The 14755-nt window shown below is 56.2% G+C and overlaps 1 protein-coding gene across 1 annotated transcript; it reads left to right on the top strand.

Moving 5' to 3' along the window:
* Positions 1-2782: 2782 nt before the first annotated feature.
* LOC136495532 (uncharacterized) lies at positions 2783-3133 on the top strand. Its single transcript, XM_066491439.1, has one exon. It carries the CDS (start codon positions 2783-2785, stop codon positions 3131-3133), a length of 351 nt encoding a protein of 116 aa, XP_066347536.1.
* Positions 3134-14755: the final 11622 nt, after the last annotated feature.

Here is a 14755-nt window from a genome sequence, read left to right as displayed (position 1 = left end):
CGTCCCCAAGAGAAAGAAGAAGGGTCACCCAGGGAAGCAGGAGGTCCTCGAGGCCGGCCATGTCGCCACAGCAGATCGCAGGAATCCCCGAGGCCCCTGGGGCCCCGGGCTATTTGACGACATGCTTAAGAAGCCCTATCCTTACCATCAAGGTCCGGTGAAGCATGCCCTCGAGGAGTGCACCATGCTCCGGCGTTACTACGCCAGGCTTGGGCTCCCCGACGATGATGATGCCAGGAAAAGGGGCGCCGGCGAGAGGGACGGTGATAAAGATGATGGGTTCCCCGAGGTACGCAACGCCTTCATGATCTTTGGCAGACCCTCGGCATGCCTCACGGCGCGCCAGCAAAAGAGGGAATGCCGAGAGGTCTTCTCGGTCAAGGTGGCCACCCCCCGATACCTCGATTGGTCTCGGGAGGCAATCACCTTTGATTGGGATGACCACCCCGATTATGTTCCAAACCCTAGGCAGTACCCGCTTGTCGTTGACCCGATCGTTGGCAACACCCGGCGTACCAAAGTGCTCATGGACGGAGGCAGCGGCCTTAACATCCTCTACGTCAACACTCTAGAGCTCCTGGAGCTCGACCAGTCATGGCTCCGAGGCGGTTCCGCGCCCTTCCACGGCGTCGTGCTAGGAAAGCACACATGACCCCTCGGGCGCATCGACTTACCCGTCTGCTTTGGCACTCCCTCCAACTACCGCAAGGAGGTCCTCACCTTCGAGGTGGTTGGATTCAAGGGGGCTTACCATGCCATCTTGGGGCGCCTGTGCTACGCCAAGTTCATGGCGGTCCCCAACTACACCTACCTCAAGCTCAAGATGACAGGCCCCAACGGCATCATCACCATCAAGTCCACATACGAACATGCATACGACTGTGACGTCGAGTGCATCGAGTACGCCGAGGCCATTGTGGAGGCCGAGACCCTCATCGCCAATCTCGACCAGCTTGGTAGCAAGGTTCCTGACACCAAGTGGCGCGTTAGGACCTTTGAGCCCGCGGAGGCCGTCAAGCTCGTCCTTGTCGATCCCACCGTCCCAAACGGCCGAGGACTGAAGATCAGCGCCACCCTCGACAGCAAATAGGAGGCCATGCTCATCGACTTTCTCCGTGCGAACGTTGATACGTTCACGTGGAGTCCCTCAGACATGCCAGGCATACCAAGGGAGGTCACCGAGCATGCCTTAGATATTCGAGCGGGCTCCAGGCCGGTGAAGTAGTGCCTGCGCCGGTTCGACGAGGAGAAGCGCAGGGCCATCGGCGAAGAAGTGCAGAAGCTCATGGCAGCCGGGTTCATCAAGGAAGTATTCCATCCAGAGTGGTTGGCTAACCCTATATTAGTCAGGAAGAAAAGTGGCAAGTGGAGGATGTGCGTGGACTACACTAGTCTAAATAAAGCGTGCCCAAAGGTCCCATTCCCACTACCACGAATTGACCAAATCGTCGACTCCACTACAGGATGTGAAACCCTCTCCTTCCTTGATGCGTATTCCGGTTACCACCAAATCAAGATGAAAGAGTCCGACCAGCTCGTGACTTCTTTCATCACTCCATTCGGCATGTACTGCTATGTAACCATGCTGTTCGGCCTCAGAAACGTAGGGGCTACTTACCAGCAGTGCATGATCCAAGTCTTTGGCGAACACATCGGGCGAACCGTCGAGGCCTACGTGGATGACATCGTAGTCAAGTCCTGGAAGGCCGGTGATCTCGTCGGCGACTTGGAGGTTGCCTTCACATGTCTCAGAGAGAAGGGCATCAAGCTTAACCCCGAGAAGTGTGTCTTCAGGGTTCCCCGAGGCATGCTCTTGGGGTTCATAGTCTCGGAACGTGGTATCGAGGCCAACCCGGAGAAGGTCTCGGCCGTGACCAACATGGGCCCGATCCGAGACCTCAAAGGGGTGCAGAGGGTCATGGGATGCCTTGCGGCCCTAAGCCGCTTCATCTCGCGCCTCGGTGAAAAAGGCCTGCCCCTGTACCGCCTCTTGAGAAAGTCCGAGCGCTTTTCTTGGACCACCGAGGCTGAGGAAGCCCTCGCCAGGCTCAAAGCACTGCTCACCAACCCCCCCGTCCTGGTTCCGCCCACCAAGGGTGAGCACCTCTTACTCTACGTCACCGCGACGACCCAAGTGGTTAGCGCGGCCGTAGTAGTCGAGAGGCAGGAGAAGGGACATGCTCTACCCATCCAACGACCTGTCTACTTCATCAGCGAAGTGCTCTCTGAGACTAAGACGCGTTACCCCCACATCCAAAAGCTGGTTTACGCCGTAGTCTTGGCTCGATGCAAGCTGTGTCACTACTTTGAGTCCCACCCAGTGACTGTGGTGTCGTCTTTTCCTCTGGGAGAGATAATCCAAAACCAGGAGGCCTCGGGTAGAATAGCCAAGTGGGCTGTCGAACTCATGGGGGAGACCTTGTCTTTCGCGCCTCGGAAAGCAATCAAATCACAGGTCCTGGCTGACTTTGTAGCCGAGTGGACCGACACACAGCTGCCACCCGCTCAGATCCAATTAGAATGCTGGACCATGTACTTCGACGGGTCTCTGATGAAGACTGGGGCTGGCGCGGGCCTGCTCCTGGTCTTGCCCCTTGGAGTACACATGCGCTACATGATCCGGCTTCACTTCGCCACCTCCAACAACGTGGCCGAATACAAGGCCCTCGTCAACGGCCTGTAAATCGCCATCAAACTTGGAGTGCGACGTCTCGACGTACGGGGTGATTCATAGCTCGTCGTCGATCAGGTGATGAAAGAGTCAAGCTGCCATGACCCCAAAATGAAGGCGTACTACACGATAGTACGTCGCCTAGAGAACAAGTTCGACGGTCTCGAACTCAACCACGTTGTGCGAAAGTACAACAAGGCCGTGGACGAACTGGCAAAGATGGCATCAGCGAGGGCCCCGGTCCCCCCGAACATCTTCGCCAGAGACCTCCGCAAACCTTCCATCGACTACACATCGGCGGCGGAAGATGGCTCACCGGTCAAGCCCGTCGAAGGGCCCGAGGCCCCCTCTGCCGCCGAGACCTCCGCAGTCGAGCCTGAAGTCATGGAAATCGAAGCAGAGCCTCCCGAGGCCGACCAGGGTATGGACTGGCGAGCCCCGCTCCTTGATTACCTCATCTAGGGAGAGCTCCCTACAGATAGGACCAAAGCCCGATGGCTTGCACGACGAGCCAAAACTTACATCCTCTGCGACCGTGAGTTATACAGGCAAAGCCCGTCAGGCGTCCTCCAACAATGCATCACTACCGAGGCAGGCCAGGCCCTGCTTTGGGACTTGCACGCGGGAGCCTGCGGGCACCATGCGGTGCCTCAGACACTCGTCGGAAATGCCTTTCGCCAAGGTTTCTACTGGCCAACGGCGGTTGCCAACGCCACCAAGCTAGTACGCTCCTGCGAGGGATGTCAGTACTATGCGCAGCAGACGCACCTCCTGGCCCAAGCCCTCCAAACCATCCCTGTCACATGGCCATTCACCGTGTGGGGTCTGGACATGGTTGGGCCTCTGCAGAAGGCCCCCGGGGGCTACACCCACCTGCTGGTAGCCATCGACAAGTTCTCCAAGTGGATCGAGGCTCGCCCGATCACGCAAATCAAATCCAAGCAAGCGGTTCTATTCTTCACTGACATCATCCATAGGTTCGGGGTTCCTAACACCATCATCACTGACAATGGGACACAATTCACTGGTCGCAAGTTCCTGACGTTCTGTGATGACCACCACATCCGGGTGGCCTGGTCGGCCGTAGGACACCCTAGGACGAATGGCCAAGTAGAGCATGCCAACGACATGATCCTACAAGGCCTTAAGCCAAGAATATTCAACCGGTAGAAGAATTTTGGCAAGAAATGGCTTGCCGAACTCCCGTCAGTCGTCTAGAGCCTAAGAAACACCCCGAGCCAAGCCACGGGATTCACACCGTTCTTCCTGGTCTATGGAGCCGAGGCCATCCTCCCCACTGACTTAGAATACAGTTCCCCGAGGCTACAGGCGTACAATGAGCAAAGCAACCGCACTACCCGCAAAGACACCCTCGACCAACTAGAGGAAGCCCGAGACATCGCGCTGCTACACTCAGCCAGGTACCAGCAAGCCCTATGACGCTACCAAGCCCGGCGCGTCCAAAGCCGAGACCTGAAGGTGGGCGACCTGGTGCTGAGACTAAGGTAGAGCAACAAGGGCCGCCACAAGCTGACCCCACCCTAGGAAGGGCTGTACATCGTCGCTCAAGTGCTGAAGCCCGGGACCTACAAGTTAGCCAACGAGAAGGGCGAAGTCCTCACCAATGCTTGGAACATAGAACAACTATGTCGCTTCTACCCTTAAATTTCCAAGCATTGTATATTTTGTTTCTCGAAATACATTAAAGAAGCGTCTTTAGTTGTTCTAATTTTTTGAGAAACCCCCATCAAGGGGAACCTATCCCGTACTAGGACAAGTCGATTACAAAAAAACCTAAGGACCGGAGGTTCGCCTCAAGAGCAAAAGGCTGGCCGAGCTAAGAGATAAGCCTATGCCTCCGGGCTACGGCAACTCCCTCACCACCTTTCACTCGAGAGGTAGCCCAGGCTCCGAGGGGGTTTTTCAAAGCACTTGTCTAGAAATCGGAACAGAAGGTAAAACGCTTTACGATAACGCTTCAAGGAAGACTCGGCCATGCCTCCGTAGGGCTGAGCCTCCCTCGGGGGCTAGAAGGGGGGGGAACCCCCTAAGTCCCGGACACCATTTCTTAATCGATTTTCAGTTAAATTCCTACGCCAAACTCTCTCTAGCGCGCTCTAACAGACCATTTGTAAAGAACCTAAGGACCGAAAGTATGTCTCAAGGCTAAAAGGCCGGCCGAGCTATGAGAACGACCTACGCCTCCGGGCTACGGCAACTCCCTCACCACCTTTTACCCGAGGGACAACTTAGGCTCCAAGGGAGTTTTTACAGATGATACGTTCGGAGGCGAGATAGAGGACAGAGGCTCGGAAATAAAATAAAACGATTAGAAAAAATGTATATATACAAGCACCTCACAAAGGCCTCGACGGCCACAAACATCATGATACAGTAATAAATCTAACCTATTACATGGCCCCCTCGGCCTAGGTCAAGGCGCAAGGTCTCCCGCATCGGCAGACGGCGAAGGAGGGACCACCTCCTCTTCGAATAGCTTCGCCAACGCCGTGTCGGGGCCCTCGACTGCTGCTTCTAGCCTCGTCAGCTCCTCCTTGGCCTCGACGGCATCCTCAGATAGGACATAGCCATCACTGACGCCTTCGACGTCGACGCCAGCATAGTGCAAAGAGACGATGGCCAGGGCGCGTTTGACGCCTATGTGTAGCGCCTCTCGCAGTCGCTGACACGCTTGGCCAATCAACGCAGTCAGGTGGCTCCTAAGGGAGCTGCCCGATTGAACCCCCTCCATCTCCAGGGCCTTGCAGACGGTGTGAGTAGCACTCTGCAGCACCTCATGCTCCTTGATCTCACGATCGAGCACTGTCTGCAGCGCGACAGAGGCCTCGGTCAACCGCGAGACCTCATCGTCCAACCCTGCGCCAAAACAAGTAGAATGGGATTAAGCGTCAAAGAAAACAAGCCAAATAGGGGCGCAAGGCCTACGGGAGTCACCCTTGGCCTTCTCCTTCCAGCGCTGGACCTCGACATGAGAGGCCTCGGCTGCCTTGGAAGCCTCCTTCTCTAGTTCTACATCACGGCAAGAAGTCAGGTGTCGAACGCATGAAAAGACGAACAAAACAAAGGGAACAGGACTCACCCTCGGCCTTTTCCCTCCATTTTAGGGCCTTGCCTTGGGAAGCCTTGGCCGCCTTGGTAGCCTTTGCCAAGGCACCTTTTGTCAGCTCGTGCGCCTGCTACTCTGCACCCAGCTGCCCGGCGGTGGCTACGGCGGTGGCCCTCACTTCTTCCGCCTGGGAGTTGGAAGCATCTCGCTCGTCAGCCACACGGGTCAGTTCCTCCTCCAGCTCCTTGACCTGTGCCGCCAAAGGGGCGACCTGCCCCCTAAGCTGTGGCCACCTCAGCCTCCCGGTTGTCACAGCAAAGACGGAGATCCTCCGCCTCCGCGCTCCGCGCCGACAGAAGCTCGTTGGCATGGGCGAGCAGCTCCCTCTACTGACAGAGCTCGTCCTAGACGCCCCTCTCCCGCCAAAGGAACAGCGACTTCCCGAAGGACCGGGCCTCGAGCTCCTGGATAGGCAGAACACAAGTTGAGCACTATGAATAAACCCGGAGAAAGACGACGTCACATGAGAAAAGGGGGATACGTACCCACGAGACCCCGGGCAGGTCATTGGCCACGACGGATAGTGCTGTCTGCAGCGACTGTTCCGCCAGGCTGCAGGTACTACTCGAGGGTGTCCCAGCGACCCCCTCAGCCACGTCCTCAAGTGCAAAGATGGGCTCCCCCTCGGGGTCATCCCGGCTCCACCACCAGACACGCGGGTGATCCCACCCGTACGGCTCAGGCCGCACTCGCACGAGGGCCGCACTTCCTCACCCGAAGCTGAAGCCGGCTGTTCCACGGCACTGGCCGCCCCGGCATCGGCCACCCCCTTCCCCCAAGAAGCATTGTCGGTAGGGATCAGGCGGACCTCCGCCTCCCGGGCGCTCCCCTGTACCGGAAGCGCGCTCTGAATTGGCGGTAGGGTTGAGGCTTGCCTCGCCTCCGTCTCCACCTCCAGGGCCGCCACCCTCGCCGCGCTCACTCCAGCCTCCACCACTTTGGCCCCGAAGTTCCCGGGCGCCGCGATCTCCACCACCTCGGCCCCTAAGGTCCGGAGGGCCTCGGCAACCGTGGAGGCCTCGACCTTGACCACACCCTCGGTGGCCTCGACAACCGAGGGGGCCTCGACCTCGACCTCGCTCTCGGTGGCCTCCGTGGCCGAGGGGGTCTCGGCCGCACCCACAGTGGCCTCGACAGCTGTAGGTGCTATGGCCTCACAGAGTGTAGGCTCCTCCTCCTCCTCTCACCCCACGGCCACCTGGGTAGCCCCTACCTGGGCGACCAACTCCTGTGCCTCCACCGCCCCTGGGGCGATGGAACCCGTGCCCACCTTGAGCGCCTTGTGCGGTGCAAAGGCAGGCACTTCCGCCTGATGCTTCCAGCTGAGGGCAAAACACGGTCAGACCCGCGACCAAAACAAAAGCAGGAGATGTTAAAAGACTTCACTAGCGAAATACTCACCCCGAGCGGATGCTCAACCGCTTCTTCACCGCGTCCCTCCTCTACAACGGCGGCGGTGGCACGGCCCCCGTATCCACCGAGGCCGGCCGACCTTCGCCGGACTCTGGCACTCGCTCAACCCCCAGTGGAGTCGGCCCCGTAGCCACCTGCTCCACCTCTACCATCGAGCCCAGTGGGCTGACGGCGCGCTTTCCCAATGCCCTCGTCTCGGGCGTATCGGCCTCGGCCACGGGGTGGGTGCTCATCTGCCCCCGAGTCACCGTCTCCTCCTCCTTGGGACGCCGGACCGCCCGCCGATGCCCCAAGAACCATCTCCCTGACATCAGGGAGCCTGTCGAGGGGACCCCGCTCCACCTCACCACCATCGTCGCCGCTCGAACCCTCCACCGACGTTGATGGAGATGCCTCCACTAGGAGACCCTCGAGCTTCTGCTTCCGGCGACGCTTTTCTAGAGCGTCGCGCTCAATGATCTTCTTCTTACGCTTTGCCGTCTTAGCGTCCTTCTTCTTCTTCTGGGCCTCCGTGTACGCCCGGTTCGCCGCCCGCCGCTGTGCGTCTTCAGGGACGGGCGGTGGGGAGGCTCATATGTCCCTCATCCCCTGCAAAAAATGATGAATACGAATAAGGGCTCAGGCCAAGGAGAGGAATGAGGAGGCCTCGAAGGCTGCAGCCGCAGACAACTCACCAGGGAAAGGTACCCCGGCGTCGGGCGCATCGGGAATGGGGACAGGCCGCCGATCTTCTGCCACCCCTCGACCACCTCGTTCACCCGGCGCAGAACCTCCTCATCGGAGAGGGGCGCGGCGAACATCCGGATGCCGTCAATCGGCTCGTCCGGCATCATCTCGAACAAACGTCGCCGCCGCGCCATCAGCGGCAGCACCCTCTGGTGATGGAAGGCCGTCATCGCCACTACCGCCGTAAGGCCATGATCGCGCAGCCTCTCCAGCGCCTTTAGTAGTGGCTGCAGCCTATGTTGCTCCTCGCTCGAGATGCCATACCACCAGTGCTCCAGCTGGACCTCCACTACCCTCCCAGTATAAGGAGGAAGCCCGCCGTCGTCGTTGCAGAGGTAGAACCAGCTAGAGTACCAGCGACGATTGGACGACGTGAGTTGGGCTAGGATGTAGAGGTTCAACCGGTCCTGATGCACTTGGAGAGTGCAGCCACCGGTCCTCGTCGCCTTCCTCATGCCCGTCATACCCATTGGCCTGGTGGTATGCGTCGCCCGAAACAGGTGAAGCCACAGCTCCCAATGGGGAGGGATTCCCAGATACCCCTCGCAGACGGCGACGAAGGTGGCCGCCTGCGCAATGGAGTTGGGGTTGAAGTTGTGGAGCTCCACGCCGTAGTAATGCGGGAGCGCTCGCATGAACCGATCCGCCGGAAGGCCGAAACCATGCTCGTGGAAGGACACGAAGCTCACGACGTAGCCGTCGCGAGGCCTCGGCTCTGGTTCGCCTCCTGGAGCCATCCACTCCGGCCTGCTGGGATCGGTGATCGGGCGGAGGAGACCGTCGTCGACAAGCGACTGCAGCACTCCCATGGTCACATCAGACCGATCCCATGGGTCCACCAGGAGGACCACGACGTTGGCCATGCGTGCGGTGGAGGTCGCGACTATGGCGGTAAGGCTCGCCTTCTGCCTCTCACTCCCCCCTCTCTCCCTTCTTCCTGGTGCTCTCTGTTTTTCTTTAGCAACAGCTAGAAGGCAGCAAAGGCAGACATAGGCAAGGTAAGGGGAGAAGGGGCGAGGCTCGTTTTGTATTTATGCAGGGAAGGGAGCAAATCGTGGGCGACGATCCGCTGCGGTTATCTAGATCCGGTCTTACCGCCCACACGCGCACTCCCTCCTCATTAATTGCATGTACGGTTACGTCCCGTCGGCTGACACCACGTCGCGTCCAACCTCAGCAGCAGCAGGCGCCGTTTCGCCTCCCCAAAAAAGCCGCCTCAAAAGACGTGCCTGCCGTTGTTAGCCGTAGGGGGAGAAATAACCCCCACCTGATTCCTTTTAGGCAAAGGAACTAGGCACCGAGCCCACTATGGTCTAGGGGTTCGAAGGCTGGGCCCTTAGGGGTTTCGACAGCCGCCCCAGGGCAATAGAGTCAGGGGCGACTACGGGCAAGCCTGTACGAAGCCAAGGCCCAAGCAAGCGAAATGCTTGGGACACCCTATGTCGTGTCCGAGACTGGAAGGGAGGTCTCTGAATGGGATCCCACCGTAGGGAGGCACCGAGCCACCGAGGCCCAGCGAACGGCCTCGGCACCCACTAGAAGAACCCTCTGGTAATCTTGGAGCGCGTCTCCGGACCGCTAGCCAACCCCCAGTGAACGGGGTATGGGCCTCCACTCAGACTTACCCGATAACAGCTCACCGGAAATGCCGTCGCTCGCGCCCACCGAGGGTAGCGTGGCACATTCCACCCCTCCTTCTGAGCGAAAAGGAAGCGCGAGGGTCGAACAAAAAGTTAGGAGAACCCCTGACAGCCCTCTTGCTTCGCGCAGAGGCTAAGGGACTCTTCCTGCAACACATTGCCGAGGCCCAGAGACTTAGGCTCGCACACAAGGGGGCTTGGCAAAACAAACCCTCCTTCCGAGCGAAAAGGAAGCGCGAGGGTCGTTCAAAAAGCCAGAAGAACTCCTGACGGCCCTCTTGCTCCATGTAGAGGCTAGGGAGCTCCTTCTACAAAGACGCCGAGACCCCGTGACCTAGGCTCGCACCCGAGGGGGGCTCAGCAGACAAACCCTCACGTGTGAGGGGCGAACCAAAAGCCAGGGGGACCTCTGACCGCTCTCTCACTCCGTGTGAGAGACTCGAGGGCTCCTCCTGCAACTTTGCCGTGACCCAACGGCTCAGGCTCGCACATGAGTGGGCTCAGCAAACAACCCCCCATCCGAGCGAAAAGGACATGCGGGGGACAGACAAAAAAGTCAGGAGGACCCCCGACCATCCTCTCGCTCCATGCGGAGGCTCGGGGGCTCTTCCTGCACCCAAGATAAAGACAAGCGACCCAAGCCCGTTATGGTCCAGGGGTTCGAAGGCTGGACCCCCAGGGGTTTCGATAGCCACCCTAGGGCAAAAGAGTTAGGGATGACTACGGGCGAGCCTGTACAAGGCCGAGGTCCAAGCAAGCGAAATGCTTGGGACGCCCTGAGTCGTGTCCGAGACCGGCAGAGGTCTCCGAATGGGATCCCACCGTAGGGAGGCACCGAGCCACCGAGGCCCAGCGAACGGCCTTGGCACCCAATAGAGAAACCCTCTGGTATTCATGGAGAGCGTCCCTAGACCGCTAGCCTACCCCCAGCGAACGGGGTACGGGCCTCCACTCGGACTTACCCAATAATAGCTCACCGGAGATGTCATCGCTCGCACCCACTGAGGGTAGCATGGCATCTTCCACCCCTCCTTCCGAGCAAAAAGGAAGCGTGAGGGTCATACAAAAAGCCGGGGGAACCCTTGATAGCCCTCTCGCTCTAGGCAGAGGCTAAGGGGCTCTTCCCACAGCATTGTCGAGGCCCAGCGATCCGAACTCGCATCCACGGGCTCGGCAAACACAATGAAAACCCCTCACTCGAAAGAGAAAAAAGCCCCTGAAGAAGTGAAATCACTCCTCGAGGGCCTCGGGGGCTACACCCAGCGGGTGCGCTCGTGCGCACCCACCGAAACCTTGAGTACAAAACACCATCCCGATAGGAACTATCAAGAGCCAATTCTCGTCAGAACCTCAGGGGGAGTGCCTCCACTCCCCCCAAGGCTCAGGGGCTACTGTCGGATACCGTGAGAAGGGGTACCCTAAGCAAGAACCAAAAAACGACTGCTTAGACTTCGTAAAGATCAAAACTAGCTAACAACCGCTGGCCTCGGCCGACTCTCTGACTCGCCCGAGGCCCCCTCATCACTGGCCTCGGGCGACCTCTCACCAAAGGCCTCGGCCAATTCTCTGTATCGCTCGAGGCCCCCTCACCGCTGGCCTCAGGCGATCCCCCACCGAAGGCCTCGGTCGACCCCCTCTCATCGCAGGCCTTGGTCGGGTCGCCGACCCTCCGCCTCACACGAGGCGGGCTCGGCAACACTCCGCTGCCTCTTCCTTCACCTGTCCCTCTGACAAAACATCGCATTGCATTAAGTCAGCCAACTGCTGCCACTGACATCGGCCGCATGCTCGGCATAGTACAGCGGAATGGCCGACGAGATGGGAGGCAGGACTGGGCAGGGGTTACCCACCACTGTGCCCACTGCTATGCACATGGTTGACGCCCATGCCTCACTGTGCTGCCAACTCCTGCTCTAAGAACAATGCGGCATGGGGAGCCACGTCCAGGATACTGTGGCCTCAGAATCAGTACCTAGGACCAATAATTCCCTCCAAAGCCTCGGCAGTTTGCTTCAGGGGCTCGGCAGCCTAAGGATCCATGTCCGCCGAGCCCCCCCACAATGGCTCGGCCTCGGCATCTGCTGAGCCTTGGCTCCCTACGACATCATCGCATGATGACCGGCACGTCACCCGTCATGTCCTGCCTCAAGCTGTACTGGAGCCCCACGATGCACAAGATCAAGTATGATCGGCGCGTCACTTCTGCATGACAAGGATGGAGCCACTCCATCGACCATACCACAACAGTGGCCGGCTGCAGGGCTCGGACATGCCATCCCCATTCATAGAACGCTACGTAGCAACATATGTACGTTCCTGGTTCTCCCTTAGAGTATAAAAGGGAGGGACCGGGGCCATTTCTAAGGAGAGGAGAACAAGGAGCAGAAAGAGGAACTCACCAATAGAACCACACACTTCTACGCTGCTTGAGAACAATGCCTCAAGCCGCTCGCACCACCCCCGCCGAGACCTGGGGCTAGCTCCCTCTCTCACCTAGCTTGTAACCCCCTACTATGAGCACTCCGGAGCAAGGAATACAAGATCGATCTCTCAGACTGGATGTAGGGCGTCGATTGCCTGAACTAGTATAAACCTTGTGTCTCTTTGCATCACCATCGGGGATTAGGGGCACGCAGCACAAATTCACTCATTGGTTAAGGACCCCCCGGTCCGAAACGCCGACAATAATTAACCAGATGTTGCATCCTACACGCGCAAGCATGAGTTCCCTTCCCATACCTGACTTCTACTATTACTAAGCAAGTAAGCATTAAACGTTATCAAACCCATTGATTAAAAGAAGGCTCTAATCAATTAGTGAGTAGTTCTAACTTAGTGAAGAATCATTAAGTTGATTAACCAAATCTACATGAAATGCATAACTCATAATGAAACTCAATAAGTATCTAAAATAGGGTTCATAGTAGTGGGGTGGCTGCCTGATTTGCTTTGGTCCTAACTCTTGAAGCTAGCGATGACAACTTGTACAACTACACCATCTTACTTGAGACAATCCTGAAAGAACAAGGAGAACACGGCTGAGGGGATACATCCATGATTGAGATAACGAGTGAAAAGGTCCTAATGGCTAGAGGGGGGTGAATAGCCTATTAAAAATTTTTACAACAACACTTAACAAACCGGTTAGACAATAATGAGGCAAAGCAAGTGTTGCGCTAGCCTACTAAAATAACAACCCACCTACCACAATTCTAGTTTATATAGTTTCTATCCACACAATAGCTATGACACTACACTAAATTAGTGTGCTCTCAAAAGCTAACTAAAGAGCCACACTAACCAAACTAACAAGCTCTCACAACTAGCTATACTAAAGAGCTTGACAACTAGTTTGTGGTAATGTAAAGAGAGTGAGCAAGAAGGTTATACTACCGTGTCGAGGAAGGAGCCAATCAATCACAAGAATGAATAACAATGAAGACCAATCACCTCGGAATCAAATGATGACACAATGATTTTTTACCGAGGTTCACTTGCTTGCCGGCAAGCTAGTCCTTGTTGTGGAGATTCACTCACTTGGAGGTTCACACGTTGATTGGCATCACACACCAAACCCTCAATAGGGTGCCGCACAACTAACATAAGATGAGGATCACACAAGCCATGAGCAATCCAATAGAGTACCTTTTGGCTCTCCACTAGGGAAAGGTCAAGAACCCCTCACAATCACCACGATCAGAGCTGGAGACAATCACCAACCTCTGCTCTATGATCCTCGCTGCTCCAAGCCATCTAGGTGGTGGCAACCACAAAGAGTAACAAGCGAATCCCGCAGCAAAACACGAACACCAAGTGCCTCTAGATGCAAACACTCAAGCAATGCACTTGGAATCTCTCCCAATATCACAAAGATGATGAATCAATGATGGAGATGAGTGGGAGGGCTTTGGCTAAGCACACAAGGTTGCTATGTTAATGCAAATGGCTAAGATTATGAGCTTGAGCTAGCCATGGGGCTTAAATAAAAGCTGCCATGAAATAGAGCTATTGTACCCCTTCACTAGGCACAACACAGGGTGACCGAACGCTTCGGTCATATTGACCGGACGTAGGACCCCAACATCTGGTCATGCGATGCACGCCACATGTCCCCTCTCTTCAAATACTGAGCACCCGATCCCAACGGTCAAGTGATGACCAGACGCGCTGCTGCAATATGACTGAACGTAGGACCTCAGTGTCCGGTCGTTTCCAGTAAGTATCCAGAAGCGAAAAACCATGACCGGACGTGTCCGGTCATGCTCGACTGGACTCACCCAGCATCCAGTCACTCGACGTCTCCCCTATGTGCTGCCACATCCATAGGACCAGACACAACCCTTTAGCATCCGGTCACTTAGTGACCCAGCATCCGGTGGAAGATCGACGCTAGCGTCTTCGCTGCTTCTACTGACCAGACGCACGACTCTAGCATTTGGTCACTGCGTGACCAGCGTGACTAACTCCTTTTCAACTCTATCTTCTTCACCCTTGCTCAAATGTGCCAACAACCAAGTGTATCACCTTGTGCACATGTGTTAGCATATTTTCACAAACATTTTCAAGGGTGTTAGCACTCCACTAGATCCTAAATGCATATGCAATAAGTTAGAGCATCTAGTGGCACTTTGATAACCGCATTTTGATACAAGTTTCACCGCTCTTAATAGTACGGCTATCGATCCTAAATGTGATCACGCTCACTAAGTGTCTCGATCACTAAAATAAAATGGCTCCTACCATTTACACCTTTGCCTTGAGCCTTTTGTTTTTCTCTTTCTTCTTTTCAAGTCCAAGCGCTTGATCATCACCATGGCATCACCATCATCATGTCATGATCTTCATTTCCTTCATCACTTCGAATGTTCTACCTATCTCATGATCACTTGATAAACTAGGTTAGCACTTAGGGTTTCATCAATTCACCAAAACTAAACTAGAGCTTTCAATCTCCCCCTTTTTGGTAATTGATGACAACCCTTCCACAAAGGTATGAATTGAAATTCAATTGAAACCATGTTTCTTGTCCAAGCATATTTACTATGTGTAAATGGATATGGACAAGTTTCATGAACTCCATATGGTAGCAATTGCTCCCCCTACATATGTGCAAAGAGTTTGGATTGTAGCTTGCACATATGCTTAGATTGGAAATATAGGAGACAATGTCTACCAAAT

The sequence above is a fragment of the Miscanthus floridulus genome, chromosome 12, assembly GCF_019320115.1.
Source record: "Miscanthus floridulus cultivar M001 chromosome 12, ASM1932011v1, whole genome shotgun sequence".
NCBI lineage: Eukaryota > Viridiplantae > Streptophyta > Magnoliopsida > Poales > Poaceae > Miscanthus > Miscanthus floridulus.
This window is presented reverse-complemented; position numbering and strand designations above follow the sequence as displayed.